The sequence below is a fragment of the Panulirus ornatus genome, chromosome 13 (genome assembly GCF_036320965.1).
Source record: "Panulirus ornatus isolate Po-2019 chromosome 13, ASM3632096v1, whole genome shotgun sequence".
Taxonomy (NCBI): domain Eukaryota; kingdom Metazoa; phylum Arthropoda; class Malacostraca; order Decapoda; family Palinuridae; genus Panulirus; species Panulirus ornatus.
Genome location: NC_092236.1, coordinates 15,288,646 through 15,310,905, shown reverse-complemented (window position 1 = coordinate 15,310,905; position 22,260 = coordinate 15,288,646). Strand labels below are relative to the sequence as shown.

Genomic DNA, 22,260 nt, shown 5'->3' with positions numbered 1-22,260 from the left:
GGAGTGAAAAAGATTTTGAGTGATCGGGGCCTGAACATGCAGGAGGGTGAAAGGCGTGCAAGGAATAGAGTGACTTGGAACGATGTGGTATACCAGGGTTGATGTGCTGTCAGTGGAATGAACCAGGGCTTGTGAAGCATTTGGGGTAAACCATGGAAAGTTCTGTGTGGCCTGGATGTGGAAAGGGAGCTGTGGCTTCGGTGCATTATTACATGACAGCTAGAGTCTTGAGTGTGAACGAATGGGGCCTTTGTTGTCATTTCCTAGCGCTACCTCGCACACATGATGGGGAGGGGGTTGTTATTCCATGTGTAGCGGGGTGGCGATGGGAATGAATAAAGGCAGACAGTATGAATTATGTACATGTGTATATATGTATACACATATATGTATATATGTATATGTAGATGTTCTGGAAGGAGGTAAATAAAGTGCGTAAGACAAGGGAGCAAATGGGAACTTCAGTGAAGGGCGCAAATGGGGAGGTGATAACAAGTAGTGGTGATGTGAGAAGGAGATGGAGTGAGTATTTTGAAGGTTTGTTGAATGTGTTTGATGATAGAGTGGCAGATATAGGGTGTTTTGGTCGAGGTGGTATGCAAAGTGCGAGGGTTAGGGAAAATGATTTGGTAAACAGAGAAGAGGTACTAAAAGCTTTGCGGAAGATGAAAGCCGGCAAGGCAGCGGGTTTGGATGGTATTGCAGTGGAATTTATTAAAAAAGGGGGTGACTGTATTGTTGACTGGTTGGTAAGGTTATTTGATGTATGTATGACTCATGGTGAGGTGCCTGAGGATTGGCGGAATGCGTGCATAGTGCCATTGTACAAAGGCAAAGGGGATAAGAGTGAGTGCTCAAATTACAGAGGTATAAGTTTGTTGAGTATTCCTGGTAAATTATATGGGAGGGTATTGATTGAGAGGGTGAAGGCATGTACAGAGCATCAGATTGGGGAAGAGCAGTGTGGTTTCAGAAGTGGTAGAGGATGTGTGGATCAGGTGTTTGCTTTGAAGAATGTATGTGAGAAATACTTAGAAAAGCAAATGGATTTGTATGTAGCATTTATGGATCTGGAGAAGGCATATGATAGAGTTGACAGAGATGCTCTGTGGAAGGTATTAAGAATATATGGTGTGGGAGGCAAGTTGTTAGAAGCAGTGAAAAGTTTTTATCAAGGATGTAAGGCATGTGTACGTGTAGGAAGAGAGGAAAGTGATTGGTTCTCAGTCAATGTAGGTTTGCGGCAGGGGTGTGTGATGTCTCCATGGTTGTTTAATTTGTTTATGGATGGGGTTGTTAGGGAGGTGAATGCAAGAGTTTTGGAAAGAGGGGCAAGTATGAAGTCTGTTGGGGATGAGAGAGCTTGGGAAGTGAGTCAGTTGCTGTTCGCTGATGATACAGCGCTGGTGGCTGATTCATGTGAGAAACTGCAGAAGCTGGTGACTGAGTTTGGTAAGGTGTGTGAAAGAAGAAAGTTAAGAGTAAATGTGAATAAGAGCAAGGTTATTAGGTACAGTAGGGTTGAGGGTCAAGTCAATTGGGAGGTGAGTTTGAATGGAGAAAAACTGGAGGAAGTGAAGTGTTTTAGATATCTGGGAGTGGATCTGGCAGCGGATGGAACCATGGAAGTGGAAGTGGATCATAGGGTGGGGGAGGGGGCGAAAATTCTGGGAGCCTTGAAGAATGTGTGAAAGTCGAGAACATTATCTCGGAAAGCAAAAATGGGTATGTTTGAAGGAATAGTGGTTCCAACAATGTTGTATTGTATGGTTACGAGGCGTGGGCTATGGATAGAGTTGTGCGCAGGAGGATGGATGTGCTGGAAATGAGATGTTTGAGGACAATGTGTGGTGTGAGGTGGTTTGATCGAGTAAGTAATGTAAGGGTAAGAGAGATGTGTGGAAATAAAAAGAGCGTGGTTGAGAGAGCAGAAGAGGGTGTTTTGAAATGGTTTGGGCACATGGAGAGAATGAGTGAGGAGAGATTGACCAAGAGGATATATGTGTCGGAGGTGGAGGGAACGAGGAGAAGTGGGAGACCAAATTGGAGGTGGAAAGATGGAGTGAAAAAGATTTTGTGTGATCGGGGCCTGAACATGCAGGAGGGTGAAAGGAGGGCAAGGAATAGAGTGAATTGGAGCGATGTGGTATACCGGGGTTGACGTGCTGTCAGTGGATTGAATCAAGGCATGTGAAGCGTCTGGGGTAAACCATGGAAAGCTATGTAGGTATGTATATTTGCGTGTGTGGACGTATGTATATACATGTGTATGGGGGTGGGTTGGGCCATTTCTTTAGTCTGTTTCCTTGCGTTACCTCGCAAACGCGGGAGACAGCGACAAAGCCAAAAAAAAAAAAAAAAAAAAATGTCTGTTTGTGTATATATATGTATACATTGAGATGTACAGGTATGTATATTTGCGTGTGTGGACGTGTATGTATATACATGTGTATGTGGGTGGGTTGGGCCATTTTTTCGTCTGTTTCCTTGCTCTACCTTGCTAACGCAGGAGACAGCGACAAAGCAAGATAAATAGATATAAATAAATATAACCTAATCTTCATGATTATAATTCTGGTTTGACGTTTGATTGAAAATTACAGATCTAGGATATTTTCAAGCTTTTTTTCCCTTTTTTAGAACAGTATATTGTGTATCATATAGTGTGCATAAGGTTACATTTCTACATGTGTTTATGTTCACATCCAATATCGTGCCTGTGTTGTGAGTGGCGACTATTGCCGTGGTCACCCCCTTGAGGGAGTTCCAGTTGGAACAGGCATCAGAGATATAGATAGATAGATACCTTGTGATAAACAAACAGGATTTACTTGCCCTTCCCTCTTACCTCAAGGTAAGGAAGGATTCCTTCAGATGTACTATCTAAATCCCTTCCTCACACTTAACTTTTTTTTTTTTCTTTTTTGAGAAGGCTTGAGCAGCTGAAGCCCCAATCAAGACCACCCCATTAATGCTCTCTCTCTCTCTCTCTCTCTCTCTCTCTCTCTCTCTCTCTCTCTCTCTCTCTCTCTCTCTCTCATTTATTTTTTATTTTGCTATGTCGCTGTCTCCCGCGTTAGCGAGGTAGCACAAGGAAATAGACGAAAGAATGGCCCAACCCACCCACATACACATGTATATACATACTCATCCACACACACAAATATACATACCTATACATCTCAATGTATACATATATATATATACACACAGAGACATATACATATATACGCATGTCCATAATTCATACTGTCTGCCCTTATTCATTCCCATCGCCACCCTGCCACACATGCAATAACCCCCTCCCTCCTCATGTTCACGAGGTAGTGTTAGCAAAAGACAACAAAGGCTACATTCGTTTACACTCAGTCTCTAGTTGTCATGTAATAATCCACCGAAACCACAGCTCCCTTTCCACATCCAGGCCCCACAGAACTTTCCATTGTTTACCTCAGACGCTTCACATGCCCTGGTTCAATCCATTGACAGCACGTCAACTCCTGTATACCACATCGTTCCAATTCACTCTATTCCTTGCACGCCTTTTACCCTGCTGCATGTTCAGGCCCCGATCACTCAAAATCTTTTTCACTCCATCTTTCCACCTCCAATTTGGTCTCCCACTTCTCCTCGTTCCCTCCACCTCTGACACATACATCCTCTTGGTCAATTTTTCCTCACTCATTCTATCCATGTGACCAAACCATTCCAAAACACCCTCCTCTGCTCTCTCAACCACACTTTTTATTACCACACATCTCTCTTACTTGATCAAACCACCTCACACCACATATTGTCCTCAAACATCTCATTTCCAGCACATACACCCTCCTCTGCACAACTCTATCCATAGCCCACGCCTCACAACCATATAACATTGTTGGAACCACTATTTGTTCAAACATACCCATTTTTGCTTTCTGAGATAATGTTCCACACATTCTTTAATGCTCCCAGAACTTTCGCCCCCTCCCCCACCCTATGATTCACTTCTGCTTCCATGGTTCCATCCACTGCCAAATCCACTCCCAGATATCTAAAACCCTTCACTTCCTCCAGTTTTTCTCCATTTCAAACTTACCTCCCAATTGACTTGTCCCTCAACCCTACTGTACCTAATAACCTTGATATCATTCACATTTACTCTCAGCTTTCTTCTTTCACACACTTTACCAAACTCAGTCACCAGCTTCTGCAGTTTCTCACCCGAATCAGCCACCAGCACTGTATCATCAGCAAACAACAACTGACTCACTTCCCAAGCTCTCTCATCCACAACAGACTGCATACTTGCCCCTCTTTCCAAAACTCTTGCATTCACCTTGTGTGAGGAAGTACCAGGAGAGAATGAGTACAGAATGGAAAAAGGTGAGAACAAAGGAGGTAAGGGGAGTGGGGGAGGAATGGGATGTATTTAGGGAAGCAGTGATGGCTTGCGCAAAAGATGCTTGTGGCATGAGAAGCGTGGGAGGTGGGCAGATTAGAAAGGGTAGTGAGTGATGGGATGAAGAAGTAAGATTATTAGTGAAAGAGAAGAGAGAGGCATTTGGACAATTTTTGTGGGGAAATAATGCAAATGACTGGGAGATGTAGGTCAAGAGAAAGGTCCAAGAGGTGAAAAAGAGGGTAAATGAGAGTTGGGGTGAGAGAGTATCATTAAATTTTAGGGTGACTAAAAAGATGTTTTGGAAGGAGGTAAATAAAGTGTTTAAGAGAAGGGAACAAATGGGAACTTCAGTGAAGGGGGCTAATGGGGAGGTGATAACAAGTAGTGGTGATGTGAGAAGGAGATGGAGTGAGTATTTTGAAGGTTTGTTGAATGTGTCTGATGATAGAGTGGCAGATATAGGGTGTTTTGGTCAAGGTGGTGTGCAAAGTGAGAGGGTTAGGGAAAGTGATTTGGTAAACAGAGAAGAGGTAGTAAAAGCTTTGCAGAAGTGAAAGCCGGCAAGGCAGCGGGTTTGGATGGTATTGTAGTGGAATTTATTAAAAAAGGGGGTGACTGTATTGTTGACTGGTTGGTAAGGTTATTTAATGTATGTATGACTCATGGTAAGGTGCCTGAGGATTGGTGGAATGCTTGCATAGTGCCATTGTACAAAGGCAAAGGGGATAAAAGTGAGTGCTCAAATTACAGAGGTATAAGTTTGTTGAGTATTCCTGGGAAATTATATGGAAGGGTATTGATTGAGAGGGTGAAGGCATGTACAGAGCATCAGATTGGGGAAGAGCAGTGTGGTTTCAGAAGCCTTAGAGGGAATATCCTCACTTGGCCCCCTTCTCTGTTTCTTCTTTTGGAAAATTAAGAAAAATGGGAGGGGAGGATTTCTGGCCCCCGCTCCCTCCCCTTTTAGTCACTTTCTATGACACTCAGAATATGTGGGAAGTATTCTTTCTCCTCATCCCCAGGGAGTTGAAGTGAGTCACAGGGTGGGGGAGGGGGCGAAAGTTCTGTGAGTGTTGAAGACTGTGTGTAAGGTGAGAACGTTATCTCGGAGAGCAAAAATGGGTATGTTTGAAGGAATAGTGGTTCCAACAATGTTATGTGGTTGTGAGGCATGGGCTATAGATATTGTTGTGCGAAGGAGGGTGGATGTGTTGGAAATGAAATGTTTGAGAACAAAATGTAGTGTGAGGTGGCTTGATAGAGTAATTAAAGAAAGGATAAGAGATATGTTTGGTATTAAAAAGAGTGTGGTTGAGAGAGCAGAAGAGAATGTGTTGAAATGGTTTGGTCACATTGAGAGAATGAGTGAGGAAAGATTGACAAAGAGGATATATGTATTAGAGGTACAGAAAACGAGGAGATGCTGGAGACCAGGTTAGAGGTGGAAGGATGGAGTGAAAAAGACTTTGAGCGATCGGGGCCTGAACATACAGGAGGGTGAATGGCATGCATGGAATAGAGTGAATTGGAACGATGTGGTATACCGGGGTTGACATGCTGTCAATGGATTGAACCAGGACATGTGAAGCAAATGGAGTAGACTATGGAAAGGTATGTGGGGCCTGGATGTGGAAAGGGAGATGTGGTTCTGGTGCATTACACATGACAGCTAGAGACTGAGTGTGAACAAATGTGGCCTATTTTGTCTTTTCTTGGCACTAACATGCTGGCGGGATGCTATTTTATGTGTGGCGGGGTGGCTACGAGAATGGATGAAGGCAGCAAGTGTGAATATGTACATGTGTATATATGTATGCATCTGTGTATGTATATGTATGTATATGTTGAAATTTATTTTTATGTATATGTGTGTGTGTGTGTGGGCATTTATTTATATACATGTGTGGGTGGGTGGGTTGAGCCATTCCTTGTCTGTTTCCTCGCGTTACCTCACTAATGTGGGAGACGGCGATTAAATATAAGAAAAAAATGATATTTCTTATGTGGCGGGGTGGCAACGGGAATGAATGAAGGCAGCAAGTATGAACATGTACATGTGTATATACGTATATGTCTGTGTATGTGTATGTATGTATGCATTGAAATGTATTTGTGCATGTGTGGGTATTTATGTATATACATGTGTATGTGGGTGGGTTGGATTATTCCTCGTCTGTTTCCTTGCGCTACCTCGCTAACGCGGGAGACTGCGTTTAAGTATAATAAGAAATAACATTTGTATCCTAATCTGAGCCAGGTATCTATTTTATCGACCAACCCACTGGGGTGAATGAACAGTTGGGTTGATTGTCAATTGACTGCGGCTACCAGGATTTGAACCTATGCGCTAGACCCTAGGGGGCCTGTGACTGCATCATGGTCAGGAACGCTAAGCCCTGCAATAAGGAGTCCATTTTAAGATATCTATCTCACTGTATCTCTGATGCCTGTTCCTTTCTGGAACCTCCTCAAGGGGGTATCCACGGCAATAGAGTTCCCATATCTAGTGAACTCCAATGCCTCTTCTTATCCTTTAGTGCCTCACCCTTAACAGGCCACTGGCAGAGGGCAAGTCTAGTGCAATGTTTGCTACCTAAATGTTCCTACCCAATGCTTACCACAGGAAAATCTGGAGCTACGAAGAATGAACTGTGTGACTTAAGTGTTGTCAAGTGTTATGTGTAACATGGAGAAATTCATTGTTTGTGGACAGAATACCTACCAGTAGTCCATGTGTGGGTGAGGCAGAAAGAAAAGACCTGTGTCAGTGGAATGAAACATGAAAACCACTGAAGTGCTGGCTCACCACACAGCTGTCACTCACCCTCCCAATACCCAGGCGGGTAGTACAGGAAGGATTATACCAGTACTACCCATCTGGGTATTGGAGTATCCTTCCTGCACTGCCCGCCTGGGTATTGGGAGAGTTAATGATGGCTGTGTGGTGAGCCAGCACTTACGTGTTTGTCTAGTTGCACCCTTCTAACAGAAGAAGCTGTCTTTTCTTTCTCCCTTACCAACAAATGGACTCCAGGCATTCTGTCCACAAGCATAGAGTTTCTCCTTTTCATGCATTTTGAGGTAGTTTATTTATATTTTTGTTGCAGTCTTGTTAATTTTTTGACCAAATCTTCTGTGTAGGGGTTAATGATGGTTTTGTTGTACAGCTCTTGTATTTTGAAATGTATGGAAATTTTGATGGTGGAAAGACGTTAACAGATGTATTTGATTAATTCTTTTATTATTTGATGTTGCATGGTAAAAAATAAATAATGTATTGAATGGAATTTAAAGCATGTTAAAAAGAAAAAGTTAAGATGTCATAATTAGTTTGATGTTGCATTTTTGAAAAAGATGATTGGGAAGAATGATGTGTGAATCAAGGAAAAGAAAATAGTAAGTTCCTGCTGTTTGCTTGTTTGTTCCTGATGCTTCCTAACTAGGGAAGAAGTAATAAGGTATTGAAAAGTGACTTTTCTGGAAATATTTATTATTTATATTTATTATTTTTATTATACTTTGTCGCTGTCTCCCGCGTTTGCGAGGTAGCGCAAGGAAACAGACGAAAGAAATGGCCCAACCCCCACCCCCATACACATGTATATACATACGTCCACACACGCAAATATACATACCTACACAGCTTTCCATGGTTTACCCCAGACGCTTCACATGCCCTGCTTCAATCCACTGACAGCACGTCAACCCCGGTATACCACATCGCTCCAATTCACTCTATTCCTTGCCCTCCTTTCACCCTCCTGCATGCTCAGGCCCCGATCACACAAAATCTTTTTCACTCCATCTTTCCACCTCCAATTTGGTCTCCCTCTTCTCCTTGTTCCCTCCACCTCCGACACATATATCCTCTTGGTCAATCTTTCCTCACTCATCCTCTCCATGTGCCCAAACCACTTCAAAACACCCTCTTCTGCTCTCTCAACCACGCTCTTTTTATTTCCACACATCTCTCTTACCCTTACGTTACTCACTCGATCAAACCACCTCACACCACACATTGTCCTCAAACATCTCATTTCCAGCACATCCATCCTCCTGCGCACAACTCTATCCATAGCCCACGCCTCGCAACCATACAACATTGTTGGAACCACTATTCCTTCAAACATACCCATTTTTGCTTTCCGAGATAATGTTCTCGACTTCCACACATTCTTCAAGGCCCCCAGGATTTTCGCCCCCTCCCCCACCCTATGATCCACTTCCGCTTCCATGGTTCCATCCGCTGCCAGATCCACTCCCAGATATCTAAAACACTTCACTTCCTCCAGTTTTTCTCCATTCAAACTCACCTCCCAATTGACTTGATCCTCAACCCTACTGTACCTAATAACCTTGCTCTTATTCACATTTACTCTTAACTTTCTTCTTCCACACACTTTTCTGCAAGGAACTGACATATGATGGTCCTGCATGAGGCATGGCCTGAATGTTTTGCGTATATGGTGACACTGAAAGTTTTTAAGATGGGACACTTGTTCAGCTGAGTTTTCTCCACCAAGTGGCTTACTCCTCCATTTTATTATATTATTTAACATTTTCCAGTGTGTCTGGTGGGCATGACATGCAGATGTGTTAATATTTTAAACCGTGTTAAAAACACTATTCCCTGAGATTAAAGCCTTATATGCATTGTTAAGTTTACTGATGATATGTTATGGGAACTGTCTCATAGGGTGTCTCCTGAGTGGGATTCCTTGTAGTTCCTAATGGGACTGTTCATTTATAGAGGTTATGTGGGGCTTTGACTCAGTAGTTCATAGAAACCTGTCTGTTACTGGTTTCCTGTTTATCTTTTCCCAAATTCATGGTCATGTTTAACTCTGTGTCATTGCTACAGGAGATAAAGACAGAACCCAAGGCCTGACATTCTCATGGCTGTGTTAGTGATGTGCTAGTAATAAGAACTTTGTCAAGTTACAAGGAACCCTAATGAGTGTAAATGACCACATGTAAGAGATCTTTGGAAAACTCTTTTTCTTCCCTTTTCGTTTGGGTTTGTTTTTATTTAACAGGGCCGGAAATCCTACCCTTCTGTATTTTTCTTCAAAAGAAGGAACAGAGGAGGAAGCCATATGAGGATATTTTTCCTCTTAAGGCTTAGTCATCTGTTCTTGACACTACCTCACTCGTGGGAAAAGGCAAACATCTAAAAATCATTATTATTATTATCATTATTCACCATTACCATGAATATCACTTAGTCATGAAAAGAGAAAGTGAAATTGTTAAAAAGTGAAAACTAAGTTATTCTGACACATGTAGGCTGTGCTTTCTATGAGAACAAATAGTTTTTAAGGAACCTTTCATCATGTTTGTGTGACTATTAAATATCATCATATCAGAGAAAATTATGCATATAACTTGTTTTTATGTGGAATTGAAGTGAATGGTAGTTTGTGTCAACTGAATTATGTATGTATATACACCATAGCAGCACCATATTTAAGTGTAATGTGACATACCAGCATGAATTGAGTAGCTGTAAGTGTGATCTTGAAGACTTTTGAAACTTTTTATGTATTTTAGATATTTTCATTTTGTTTAGCAAAAGAGTAATTGATAGAATTCATGCCAGGGGATAGGGGAGAATGAATACTGCCCATGTATTCCCTGCATGTTATAGAAGGTGACTAGAAGGGGTGGGAGCAGGGTGTTGGAAATCCTCCTCTCCTGTTTTACTTTCCAGAAGAAGGAACAGAGAAGAGGGCCAATTGAGGATTTTCCCCTCTTAAGGCTCATCTTTTCTACTAACATGGAAAATTGTGAATATTTGTTAGAAAAAATAGAGTTTGTTTAATGATTTGTTGGATTGACTTGCTGTTTTGTTTACAGCTGATTGATGTCTCCAACATTTTAGCCGAGGCAATCCGTCGAACCCACAATGGCGAATCGGTTTCATTCCTGTTCAACTCGGTACCACTGTAGATGATGATTGTGCTGGATACTGCTGTTATTTTAATGGGCAAGGTAGGGATGGTGAATCTAGTGTTATATACTATCTTGAATATGCAAGTTTCAAATTAAAACTAGTTTATTTTTACAGGATTATTGAATCGATTATGAATTTGAAATTTTCCAGCTGATTCCAATGGTCTCTTAAGACTTTAGGGTGTGGCTTTATTTTGTGTACTTATCACAGGAGTTCAGACTTTCATTGTGTATCTTCCAGAAATATGTTTTAATGCCTTTCTTTTACTCTTATTTCATTGAGAAATGCACTCAAAAGAAAATGAATGAAGAGGGACCTCATTTGCATACATTGCCTTTCTAGTTTTCATGTATGATATACCAAAATCAGTGCCTGCCATCCAAAGCAGAACCATACTGACTATTCCATTATTTCCCCAGATCACTTCATATGCTTTAGTTCAATCCAATGACTGCATGTTTCCCCTGCTTACCACATTAGTTCAGATCATACTATCCCCTGCATACCTTTCACCTTTCTGAATGTTTAGGCTCCAGTATCCCAAAGCCTCCTTCATTCCATTCTTCCATATCCTTCAAGGTCTCCCTCTCCTCCTTGCTTCCTCCACATCTCATAATTAGTCTTTCTCTTCTTGTCTTCATATGTCCATACTTAAGTACACCCTGGCATCTCATGTCATACTGGACTCGATACCATACTTTTCCTTTTATGCTATCATTCTTTATACACTCAGAATGCCTTACACAGGGCCATCAAAGCAACTTGGACCCAAGGCATGCATTTGGCTTTTGTTTCCCTTAATTTCTGTTTAGAGACCAGCCACACATGGATTGGCAGTTATGATACCTCCTCCTTTCCTCAAACAGTGAAGGTTCTTTTCCTTTTTTCCCTCTAACCTTTCTACTATTAAGTGTGAGGTCTACAAACACTTATGGAGCTTTGATGAATTTGTTTGTTCTTTTTCTCTTGCTTTTTTCATTTCATGTGAGATGACCTTGATCAGTGCTTGTTTTGCCTGTGCCATGTCAATAGTTATAATAAGAACATTGTGCTGAGGCATTTCATATTGAAAACATTCACCCTCTTCCATTCCTTTGCACTAAGGGCCTGAAACTTACATACATATGTACATACATACAACACCATTAATACTATTGTACCTACAAACATACCTAATCTCTCCCCCAACAGACACTGACTTCTCTTTTCTCACATTCTGTGGTGCACCTAGGACCTTAGCCTCTTTCTGTAAAAAATGGTGCTTTTCATCTCCTTTTCCTTTAGAATTATCCAAGAATCATTGATCACAGTTTACTCTTTGCAGTATATTAATACCTCCATGGTGATCGTAGAAGATGTGAGAAGAATGTACATCAGGGAAGATGTCGCAAATATTTAGCAAAGTATCATACCATTAAACATCGCAGTTGTCAATGGAGTACTTGGAGATAAGTTTTATACATATTAACTTTTCCTGTATAAAATGTCATCTCTGATAAATGGGCTTTAAGTAGATGCTGTTATAATGATTATTAATGCTTGGAATTATAACACTGGGAAACTGTTATGGTAATTGAATATGAACTAAACCAAGGTGAATTTGGTTAGTGTATGATTTTATATATATTTTTGTATGACTCAAACAGAAAATCAAGTTAACTCAACTGAACTAATTTACTGTTTTCATATTACTGATAATGCACATTGAGAATCGAGTAAATGGGAACTAAGTTTGTTGTTTTTACTGCTGCTTCTTGTTGTTAGATATGTTTAAGGCAAATTATTATTTCTTTGTTTTCAACTTGCAGGGTACTTTTGTCTACTGTGAAAATGAGTAAAATCATTGAAAAAAAAGAATCAGCACATGTTTATGCATCATGCTTAGCTAAAGAAGAGTCAAAGCAGGACCTGTCCTTTTAGGGATACTGTATCTGAATGTTTTGAGGAGGAATACTGTATTTGAATGTTTTTGAGGTGGCTGGGTTTCTTTCCAGTTTATGATTAAATGATGACTTTAGAGTTATTTGAGGCAGTTTTTCTACTTTTACACATAATCATCAATTATTTTGCCATAATTCTTAATTCAATTCCCTTCTGTTTCCAGGGATGCATATTTAGTCTAAAGTTCTGAGACATTTGAGCATGGAGACAGTGTTAACCATGGACTTTCTTTGTTACATGTGTAGTGATATGGAACAAATATTTTGTCTGCATTACATATAATTAGAACTAATGAAATAAAGTAAAGTAAGTGATGGATGGATACCTAGTCTGCTTAAATAATTAGTTGGTTTTACATTATTTTTGTAATTTGGCTTTAGGGTTCACGTTAGAGTGTGACAAAATAATGAGGGTTGAACTGACCAATCTTGCTATTCTCCAAAGTTTTTTAGTTCCCCTTGCAAAATAGTTAAAAGAAAAATGTAGGTTATCAGTATCGTTATATTTTTCACCTGTGGTGTTTGTCTGACCTACACCGGTTTGTTGACACATTTTGCACGCTCTCCTACAGTATAATAATTGCATACTCTTGGATGATTGGGTTTCACTAAGTAAAGGGGCTGTAACATAATAGTACCTGGCTAAGTCTAAATGTTCATAAACAGCAATCCATTAGCTTTTGGTGCCACCTGCATAGCATGGTTGACACTAAGTGCTCTTTTTATTTTTCTTCTTTGTTGCCTGTTCTTTTGGTCCACTGTTTGTATGACTTATCATCATGAGTTACATTTTAACTTAAAAATTAACCTTGGACATAACTTGGGAAGTCGTGATCAGATAGTAAAAGCTTATCTCGTTACTTTCAAATATTTAAAGACCTAAGTTGGATTTTGCCTGCTTTAGGCCCCTTATGAAACTGTTTAACCTAGAACTTGATTGGGCTCATAATTTGAATGCAAACGGAATGAACTGTGGAGTGATACAATGGATGAAACGTAATACTTTGAGGTGGCTTGGGCTTGTGGAAGGAACGCAAGACTGTGAGTTTACAAGGAGAGTGTATGATAGTGCAATTAAAGGGGTTGGTATTAGTGGAAGACTGCCTGTAACATGGGCAAATAGTGTGGAGGAATACTGGAGGGAGAGGAATAGTGAAAGAATGCATGGAATGGCATATGCAAGGGAGGCCGTGGCCACCCCTTGATGGAATTTCCCGGGGGTAAGGGGCGTCAGAGATAAAGATAGATAGTTAGACTTGAAATGTCAAGATCAATTACTCTTAAAACTTCATATAGTTCTTTCCAAGTTTATAAAGAATTGAATAATGTAACACCCATAACTCCTATGGATTTGCCCAAGTTAGACCACTTATATAAAGGTTTAACATGAAACATGACCTAGCTCGTAACTTCAGGAAATTGCACCTTTTAGAATGAATCTCACTACAGCTGTTTTTGATATTTACCAGACAATATTTTGACCCATTCTTCTTTCACTCCCAACACAGTATTATGCTGCACTATAAGCAATACAGATGTTTTTGGAACACCTTTCTGGTGCTAGCCTTATTATGGTAATGGTCTGTTTTTGTAGTTCATGGTGTTCAAACTGAAATTTAATGAAGAGCTACTCATTGTCTTCAGGATAGCATTTTCATATCTTAGTTTATATGATGAAAAGAATATATCACTTTGCATACTGATTTATGTATGGCAAAATTGATTCCATTTGCTTCATTTTGTTAACACCAAGGTTATTGGCCTCTTTATCTAAACACTTAAGTTTTTTATCTCCTTGTCTTTACACAGGTCTAATGGCCTCTTTATCTTGACATGGAGTCCATTGGCATCCTTTTTTCTCTATGCATTGAGTGGTTTTCTCTCTACTGCCTTTTGGCTGTATTAATGATTTGATCATTTTCTTATTAAGCATTCTATTTGCAGTGCTATTTACATTTTTTGGCTTATTGAAATAAAATTCTTCCTTAGTTAGAGACCGTCATCATTTCCAAGGAAAAATAGTAAATGCTTCTTCTCCTAAAAGTGTATTTCTGGGTTGGTATTTTCAAGATGGAGCTCTCTTTGTTGATAGTGATATCATGAAACTGGTAGATGATGGTATAAAGGTTGCCCTTTTTAAGATGGCCATAGAGGCATGCAAACACGTAGAAGTCCTTTCCATTTGTGTTATTTTTTCATTGTTGAGAGCTTGGCTGAAAAACACCTTGCTCTGGTCTGACAGCCTATTTAGACCTTGAGTTGGATCTGTGTAAGGACAGTAAAGCTAGAACCAAAGCTCAGCTTGTTACCAGCAGAGACATTACACACAGCTGTCTTGATGGGCACCAAATGCTACCATTGGTAAGTCATTATTTTGTTATTAAATAGGTCAAATCTTTTTGGTAGGAATACAAAGGAATTCAAACAGCAACAGACTGTTGGATCCTTTCAAGGTTGTATGTCAGTGTGACTAAGGAGGTGCAAATAATGTAAGTCGTGCACTGGAAGTGAAGCATTTATCAAGTTTGTTCTTAAAGGTATCTATAGTTCTGCTTTCAACCACTCAAATTGGCAAATCATTCCAAAAGTTTACAATTCTTTTGAAGAAAATGTACTTCACCTGGTTTGAGGTAAACGTTTCCCCACGAGTTTGTATCCATTACTTTGAGTAATGTAAGATGAATCAGGTCATATGTAACTTGATAGATCAGGATTATCAGAGCCTTTGATAATTTTGATTACTTAGATTACCTTTGAATCTCTTATCTAAGCTAAGGAGGGTTTGTTTCTCAATCTGGGAATCATCTTGATAGCTTGACACTATACTCTCTCCATTCTGCCTCTTTCTTTTTATTCTTTGGGTGATCAAAACTGAAGATACTGTTCAAGGTGTGGAAGAATCGGTGAATTATTGATTATAAATTCGAAGGCCCTACCTATGAATCCAGGAATTTGAGTCACTCTTTTCATTGCTTCTGTTCACTGCTTGCTTGGTTTTAGGTCACCAGATGATTATGCCTTAAGTCTTTATCCTCATTTACTTTTTGCTGTTCAAGAGAATCCATACTGTAGCTTGCCTTTTTGTTTTTACTTCAAATATGTAAAAGTCTGCACTTATTGATGCTAAAATTGATTTGCCACTAATGAGTCCAGTGCATCAATATACCTATGTCATTTTGAAGCTGGAGATGTTCAAGTTCATTTGTAGATTTGTTTCCCAGCATCATATCATCAGCAAATTTTTATAATGATTAATGCTTCCTATTATCAACATCATTAACATATATGTGAAAGAACTGGTCCTAAAAAAGTGATCCTTGTGACACTCCTCTTGTTACATCTAAATATTCTGAATTGACCGTTAATCACAACTCTATGTTTACAGCCACTTATCCAATTTCTTATCATATTGTGGAACCAAGTTGAAAGCTTTTTGAAAATGTAGATACATAACATCAACTGCTTTACTTTTCTCTTGCATGTTGATTTTATCATAAAAAATCAAGCAGATTTATCTGACATGAGTGATTTTGTCAAAAACCTCATTGAGAATCATTCATGAAGTCATGGTCCTCTGAATGGTTTATATTCTGTTTTGAATGATGGTTTCTATTAGTTTTCCAACTACAGACAGTAGGCTAATAGAACAGTAATATCTGGACTTATTACCTTTTTTGAATGTTGGTGTTACTTTGTCAAACTTCCATTCATCTATAGCACATGACCTATTGGAAAGGCTGGCCAAGGGCTTAAGTGTACCATTTTATGCCTCATTGTTCTTGGATGAAATTTATCAAGTCCTGCCATTTTATTTATTTTCATTCTATATATTGCTGAAAGTATCTTCAGCTTCTATGTCCATTTGTTGAAGAACATTCCCTTCTCTCATTGCGACATAGATTGTGTCTTTGATCAGAAATACAGATGAAAAAAAGTCCTTAATATTTTTGCCATGGCTTCAATTTCTTGAACCAAGTCACTGTTTTCCCAAATTAATGGGCCTACCGACTGGGTATTGACTCTCTTGCTTCTAACATAACTCTAAAACTTCTTAGGCTATCTTTTGCTATTTTCTGCTATATACGGTTCATTTTAACATTTACTTTGTTATGTAACTCTTGCTTTCTCTGTGCAACTTTATATGATTTTACTCTGTCATATTGGTTGTTGGATTCTTTGACTTTCTTATCGGCTACTTTCTCAGACAAGAGGCACTGTTTTATATTGCCGTTCCACCTCCTTGGTTTCATTTTAGAAATAGATGCTTTGGCACATATGTTCCCTCTATTACTTAGAATTTTTTTCTGAGGCTTTACCAAGCTACATTCATGTCATTTTCATTGACCATATCATCTCAGGTTGCCCATCAAGAGTAATGTGAAGATCATTAAAATTAAAATTTAAAATGTGACTTATGTTGACCAACATTATATACAATTTTGAAAGTGACCTCAAGAGTTAGTTGGATGATCACTTATACTATATTTTTTTCCAACTTCAACATTATTAATGAGCTCATTTGTTGTTAGAACTAAATGTAATATATTCTCATTGCAAGTAGGTTTCTCAACTCATTAGATTAGGGTACCATAAAGCAAAATTAGATAAAAGTTCACACCCAGAGCTACTGGAAGGGGATTGTCCCCATTTAGGTACCAGTATGTTAAAATCTCCTACTTTAATAGAATCTTGTTCATTACAAATTTCTGCTAAATGATCATGAAATCTTTCATCTACTCCTGTTGTCTGTGCTAGGGGCTTATAAACTAGTCTTACTGTTATCTTTTTATGTAATTTGATTTGCACAGAAATGAAGTTGACATTTTCAATGGCTATAAAAGGTTTCACTACAGGATTTGAATATGCTTTATCGAAGAGCAGGACACCGCTGCATACATTCTTTCCCCCTAGCCCTATTAAATATAGTGTACCCTGAAATTGAGCTTTCAGCAAGGAGGTCTCTTGCTGACATCTAAGGTTCGGTTTAAAAGGATGTGAAGATAAGCTGTAATTTCAGTCAGGCAGTGTATCATGGGATAAAAGTGTGGATGGATGTGCCAAAGGTTGCTTTGAATGTGTTTGGAGAATGTTGAAAATAAAATACTATGGTGCAAATGGTGAATTAGATGTTTACAACATATGTTCATAAATGAAGATGACTGGTCTGTAACGTATTTTATGAAATATGTAATGATGGAGCTAAAACTTAGGCCGATACTGAACATGAGAAAATTGCATTTCGGAATTTCCAGATTTAATTTGGTTATTTCAGAGTGACATATCAATGTCAGCCTCTCAGTAGAAAATTCCACATTGTATGATCTGAAAAAATTTAGTAAAAGTTAAGATGTCACATGTTTAACATTTCATAGGTAGGATTAATTAACATTATTAAATGTCTTTCATTTGATGTAAAGTTGCCCTAGACTTGTAGGTGGAATGACTGATTTTGGAATTCAGATGCTGTATTTGGCTGGTGAATGAACTGGTGTGATATACTGATATTACAAATAAAAGCTCAAAGCCTACTGATTTGCATGATAAATGCTGCATACTAAAGCTGTATTTAAGATGTATAATATGCATCCATGCCAGAAACTGCAGAGTTGCAACAAGAAAAGTGAAATGAGTATATTATGACTCATTTATCACATTTCCTACATAAACTAAGATTAACTTTTCAGCTAGAGGTTAGAGATGATAGCTAATTTAAACAGATTTCTTGTTAGATTCTTGTGTGGGAAAAATTACTGTACATAAATAGTAATTTGATTTCACCATGATGTGGTAATGTTGATTCACTGTATATATTTCTTGTGGTCTGTATTTATTTTGTTTTTATGAAGTCAATTTGTCATTGCCTCTCAGATTAATTGTTTTGAAGTTTTCCTTCAGTATTTATGTTACTTCCTTTGTTCTTTAATTTTTCCCTCTATAATGTGTTACAAATATGCATCTTCATCACTTTCCATTCGTATGTTTTTATTTTTGCAGTTGTAATTAATAGTTAGTGGAGCTTATTATGTTGATAAACAAGACGGGCATTAGAATTGACCAAGAAATGTGGAGTAAGAATGTAGCCTGATATTTTTTAATCTGAAACTGTTATTTGTCCAACAATTATTGTTAGTGTCATTCCTAGTGGAAAGGGATTGTATGACAGTTTTTAATCAGAGAAAGAGAATTTTTAATGTTAGGTATTTTGTTTATTAAGGAGGCCATGAAGTCCCATAGTTTACTTTACTGACATATAAATGTATTGGGATTGTTGTTGGTTATAGCCCCTTTTGGTCACCACATTGTCAAAAGTAAACATACAAGGCTACAAACCACACAAAATTAGGCTCTCAGAACATTCACTAGCTACTTAACAACCACAAACATTAAATGCCTCCTCAATGAATCAGAAATACTTTCAATATTATCTCACCTCAGTATGTTCAGCACTCATATTTTTACAATAGCATCCTGCCTAAACCACATCATAACTTACAACCAACTCCAAAAGAGAAATAAAAAGTTTATCTCTGCTTCACAGTTCATCAACCAATACTTACTTACAGGTCAATCCCCAACAAACACAACATTGACAAAACATATCCTGTGATAATTTGGCAAACACTTAAGATCCACTTCTCCAACCAAGTCTAAACACTACTCCATGTTAATTACACCCATCTGAAGCCACTTCATAGGTAAAAGCATGTTGTTATCTGCATTCAGGAATCAAAACACCTTTTTAATATTGCGAAACACTGATGCCCAAAATGCAGCTTCTATAGTAAAGACCCTGACAACTTATTCCTCAGTTTTCCTGTACTCACACTGTAAGTACACTAATACATCACCACACTCTTTTACTGGTTCCACCTGGTGGATATGGCTGGCTTCCTTAGGAGTACAGAAGCCCCACAGAAGGGGAATCTGGGGCAGAAAGGTAATTTATATTTTAACCTGGATTTGTTGCTCTACATGAATGGGAGTTTGCTTGTTATAATTATGCTCATTTTAGATTATTTAAATTGCTGCTGCCATAAATAGTTCTGTGATGTAAGGAAGATGTTTAGTTATGGTAAGTGGTATGAATGTAAAACTTATCACTACCTATTCAGTGTTCTAGAATATAAGAACAGACTTTCAGTGATCTCTAATCTCCATGATCAAAATATTAGGACAGCAGTTATGAAATAGATGAGGAACTAGAAAGATTTCTGGCAGTATTCATACAATAATGGGAAATTTGTACTGAGGGAGTCAGTTGGCAAGAATCTTATTATTTGACAGTTTTACAGTGACAGGGTTTATAACATGAGCATTTCTCATATAGCGTCAGTTAATGTTAGAAATATATTAGAATTTGTATATTTTTTTCAGTTAATGAAAGTATGAGAGTATAGTTTTGTATTTTCAGTAAAGTCTAGGTTAGTGTTAGGAAATATTGATATAAAATGATTACTTATTATCAACAGGATTCACCAGCATCTTGCATAAACCACAAAATAGTCATATATTTTTTGTACTCCAGAATCTCAAACAGGTCATAGATGTTTCACATTTTGATAAAATGTATAAGGTTACATATTAGTATATGTAAAAGTCACATTGTAAAGTGAAGCAGAAATTTAGTTAAATAATGGGATTAGATTTTGGTTTCAGAAAAGATAGATGTTCTTATTGTGTAAATGACAAGATTTACACTGTATATATGATGTCCAGAAATCAGTCTGTGTTGGCAGATGTTTTTATTGTTTAAATGACAAGATTTTCACTGTATATATGGTGTCTTTAGAAATCAGTCTGTGATGGGCAAACTCACAAAATGTATTTCTAGTTGAGCAAATAAGGGAATTACAAGAGGCAGGCTGTCAAATTGAGCAACATGATTTTTTTTTAAGAAAGTTATCATTAATGAAGTTAATGTTTAGACAGGTGGAAAGATTCACTTATTTATACATAACATACTTTAGTGTTCTTGTTCTTGAAGCACGGATTCTTACCCTGTTGTTCATTACATTTGAAGTTGAAATTAGGTAAGGCATTGTTTTGATTATTTGTAGCATAACCCTATTCATGAAGGATTTAATTGGTGACAGCCTTCAGATGGTTCATTACAGTGACTCCATATTGTTTACACACAAAAAATATGACTATTAATAAGCTATGGGTGCTTTGTAAACATAGGCTTTTGCTTAGGAAGAGTAAATACGTTTTAGACATTGCACCCTGATGTTTGAATCACAAGTAGTATTTATTAAACCATAATGTATGTATGGTCCATGCTGCAGTAAAATAAGAAAAGGTATACAAGATGTAGGTGAGTAGACAGTGGAAGTTTCATTGAAATGTTTTGTGCTTAGAGATATTTCAGTGCATTATTATCACATGGCATTAACTTAAAATAGTTTTAGTTATGAATAAACATATATATTTTTTCATACATATTTGCCACTTCCCATACGTTAGGTAGCATCAAGAACAGATGACTTGAACCTCAGAAGGAAAATCCTCACTTTGCCTCCCTCTTTGTTCCTTCTTTTGGAAAAGTAAATCAGGAGGGAAGGATTTCCAGCCCCCGCTTCCACCTCTTTTAGTTGCTGCTAAGTCCAATCCCGGATATCTAAAACATTTCACTTCCTCCAATTTTTTCTCCATTCAAACTTACATCCCAATTAAATTGTCCCTTAACCCTAATGAATTTAATACTTAACCTTGCTCTCATTCATATTTACTCTTAACTTTCTCCTTTCACACTCAGTCACCAACTTCTGCAGTTTCTCACTTAAATCAGCCACCAGTGCTGTGTCATCAGCAAACAACAACTGACTCACTCTCATCCCAACAGACTGCATACTTGCCCTCTCTCTCCAAAACTCTTGTATTTACTTCTCTAAACACCCCACCCATAACCAAATTAAACAAACACTGGGACATCCCTGCTGCAGACCGACCTTCACTGGTAACCAGTAACTCTCCGCTGTTCCTACTCGTTCACATACCTTACATCCTTGGTAAAAACTCCCCACTGCTTCCAGCAGCTTACCTCCCACACCATATACTCTTAAGACCTTCCACAAAGCATCTCTATCAACCCTATCATATGCCTTCAGATCCATAAATGCTACATACAAATCCATCTGTTTTTGCAAGTATTTCTTACATTCTTCAAAGCAAACACATGATCCACACATCCTGTACCATTTCTGAAACATACTGCTCCTCCCTAGTCTGATGCTCTCCACATGCCTTCATCCTCTCAACCAATACCCTCCCTTACAATATTTATTTTTATATTTATTATACTTGATTGCCGTTTCCTGCATCAGCGAGGTAGCACCAGGAAACAGACGAAGAATAGCCCATCCACTCATATGCACATACATCGAGGATGTAAGGCATATGTACATGTAGGAAGAGAGGAAAGTGATTGGTTCTCAGTGAATGTAGGTTTGTGGCAGGGGTGTGTGATGTCTCCATGGTTGTTTAATTTGTTTATGGATGGGGTTGTTAGGGAGGTGAATGCAAGAGTTTTGGAAAGAGGGGCAAGTATGAAGTCTGTTGGGGATGAGAGAGCTTGGGAAGTGAGTCAGTTGTTGTTCGCTGATGATACAGCGCTGGTGGCTGATTCATGTGAGAAACTGCAGAAGCTGGTGACTGAGTTTGGTAAAGTGTGTGAAAGAAGAAAGTTAAGAGTAAATGTGAATAAGAGCAAGGTTATTAGGTACAGTAGGGTTGGGGGTCAAGTCAATTGGGAGGTAAGTTTGAATGGAGGAAGTAAAGTGTTTTAGATATCTGGGAGTGGATCTGGCAGCGGATGGAACCATGGAAGCGGAAGTGGATCATAGGGTGGGGGAGTGGGCGAAAATTCTGGGAGCCTTGAAGAATGTGTGGAAGTCGAGAACATTATCTCGGAAAGCAAAAATGGGTATGTTTGAAGGAATAGTGGTTCCAACAATGTTGTATGGTTGCGAGGCGTGGGTTAT

At 38.5% G+C, this 22,260-nt stretch overlaps 1 protein-coding gene across 1 annotated transcript in view; it reads left to right on the top strand.

Moving 5' to 3' along the window:
• Window positions 1–20,171, top strand: part of Prps (phosphoribosyl pyrophosphate synthetase) — a 39,870-nt gene extending 19,699 nt beyond the window's left edge. The window contains exons 6-7 of the mRNA XM_071668698.1: window positions 10,244–10,378; window positions 11,665–20,171. Of these exons, the coding sequence (XP_071524799.1) occupies window positions 10,244–10,336 (93 nt within the window). The 3' untranslated portion in view covers window positions 10,337–10,378; window positions 11,665–20,171. The remainder of the gene's footprint in view (window positions 1–10,243; window positions 10,379–11,664) is intronic.
• Window positions 20,172–22,260: the final 2,089 nt, after the last annotated feature.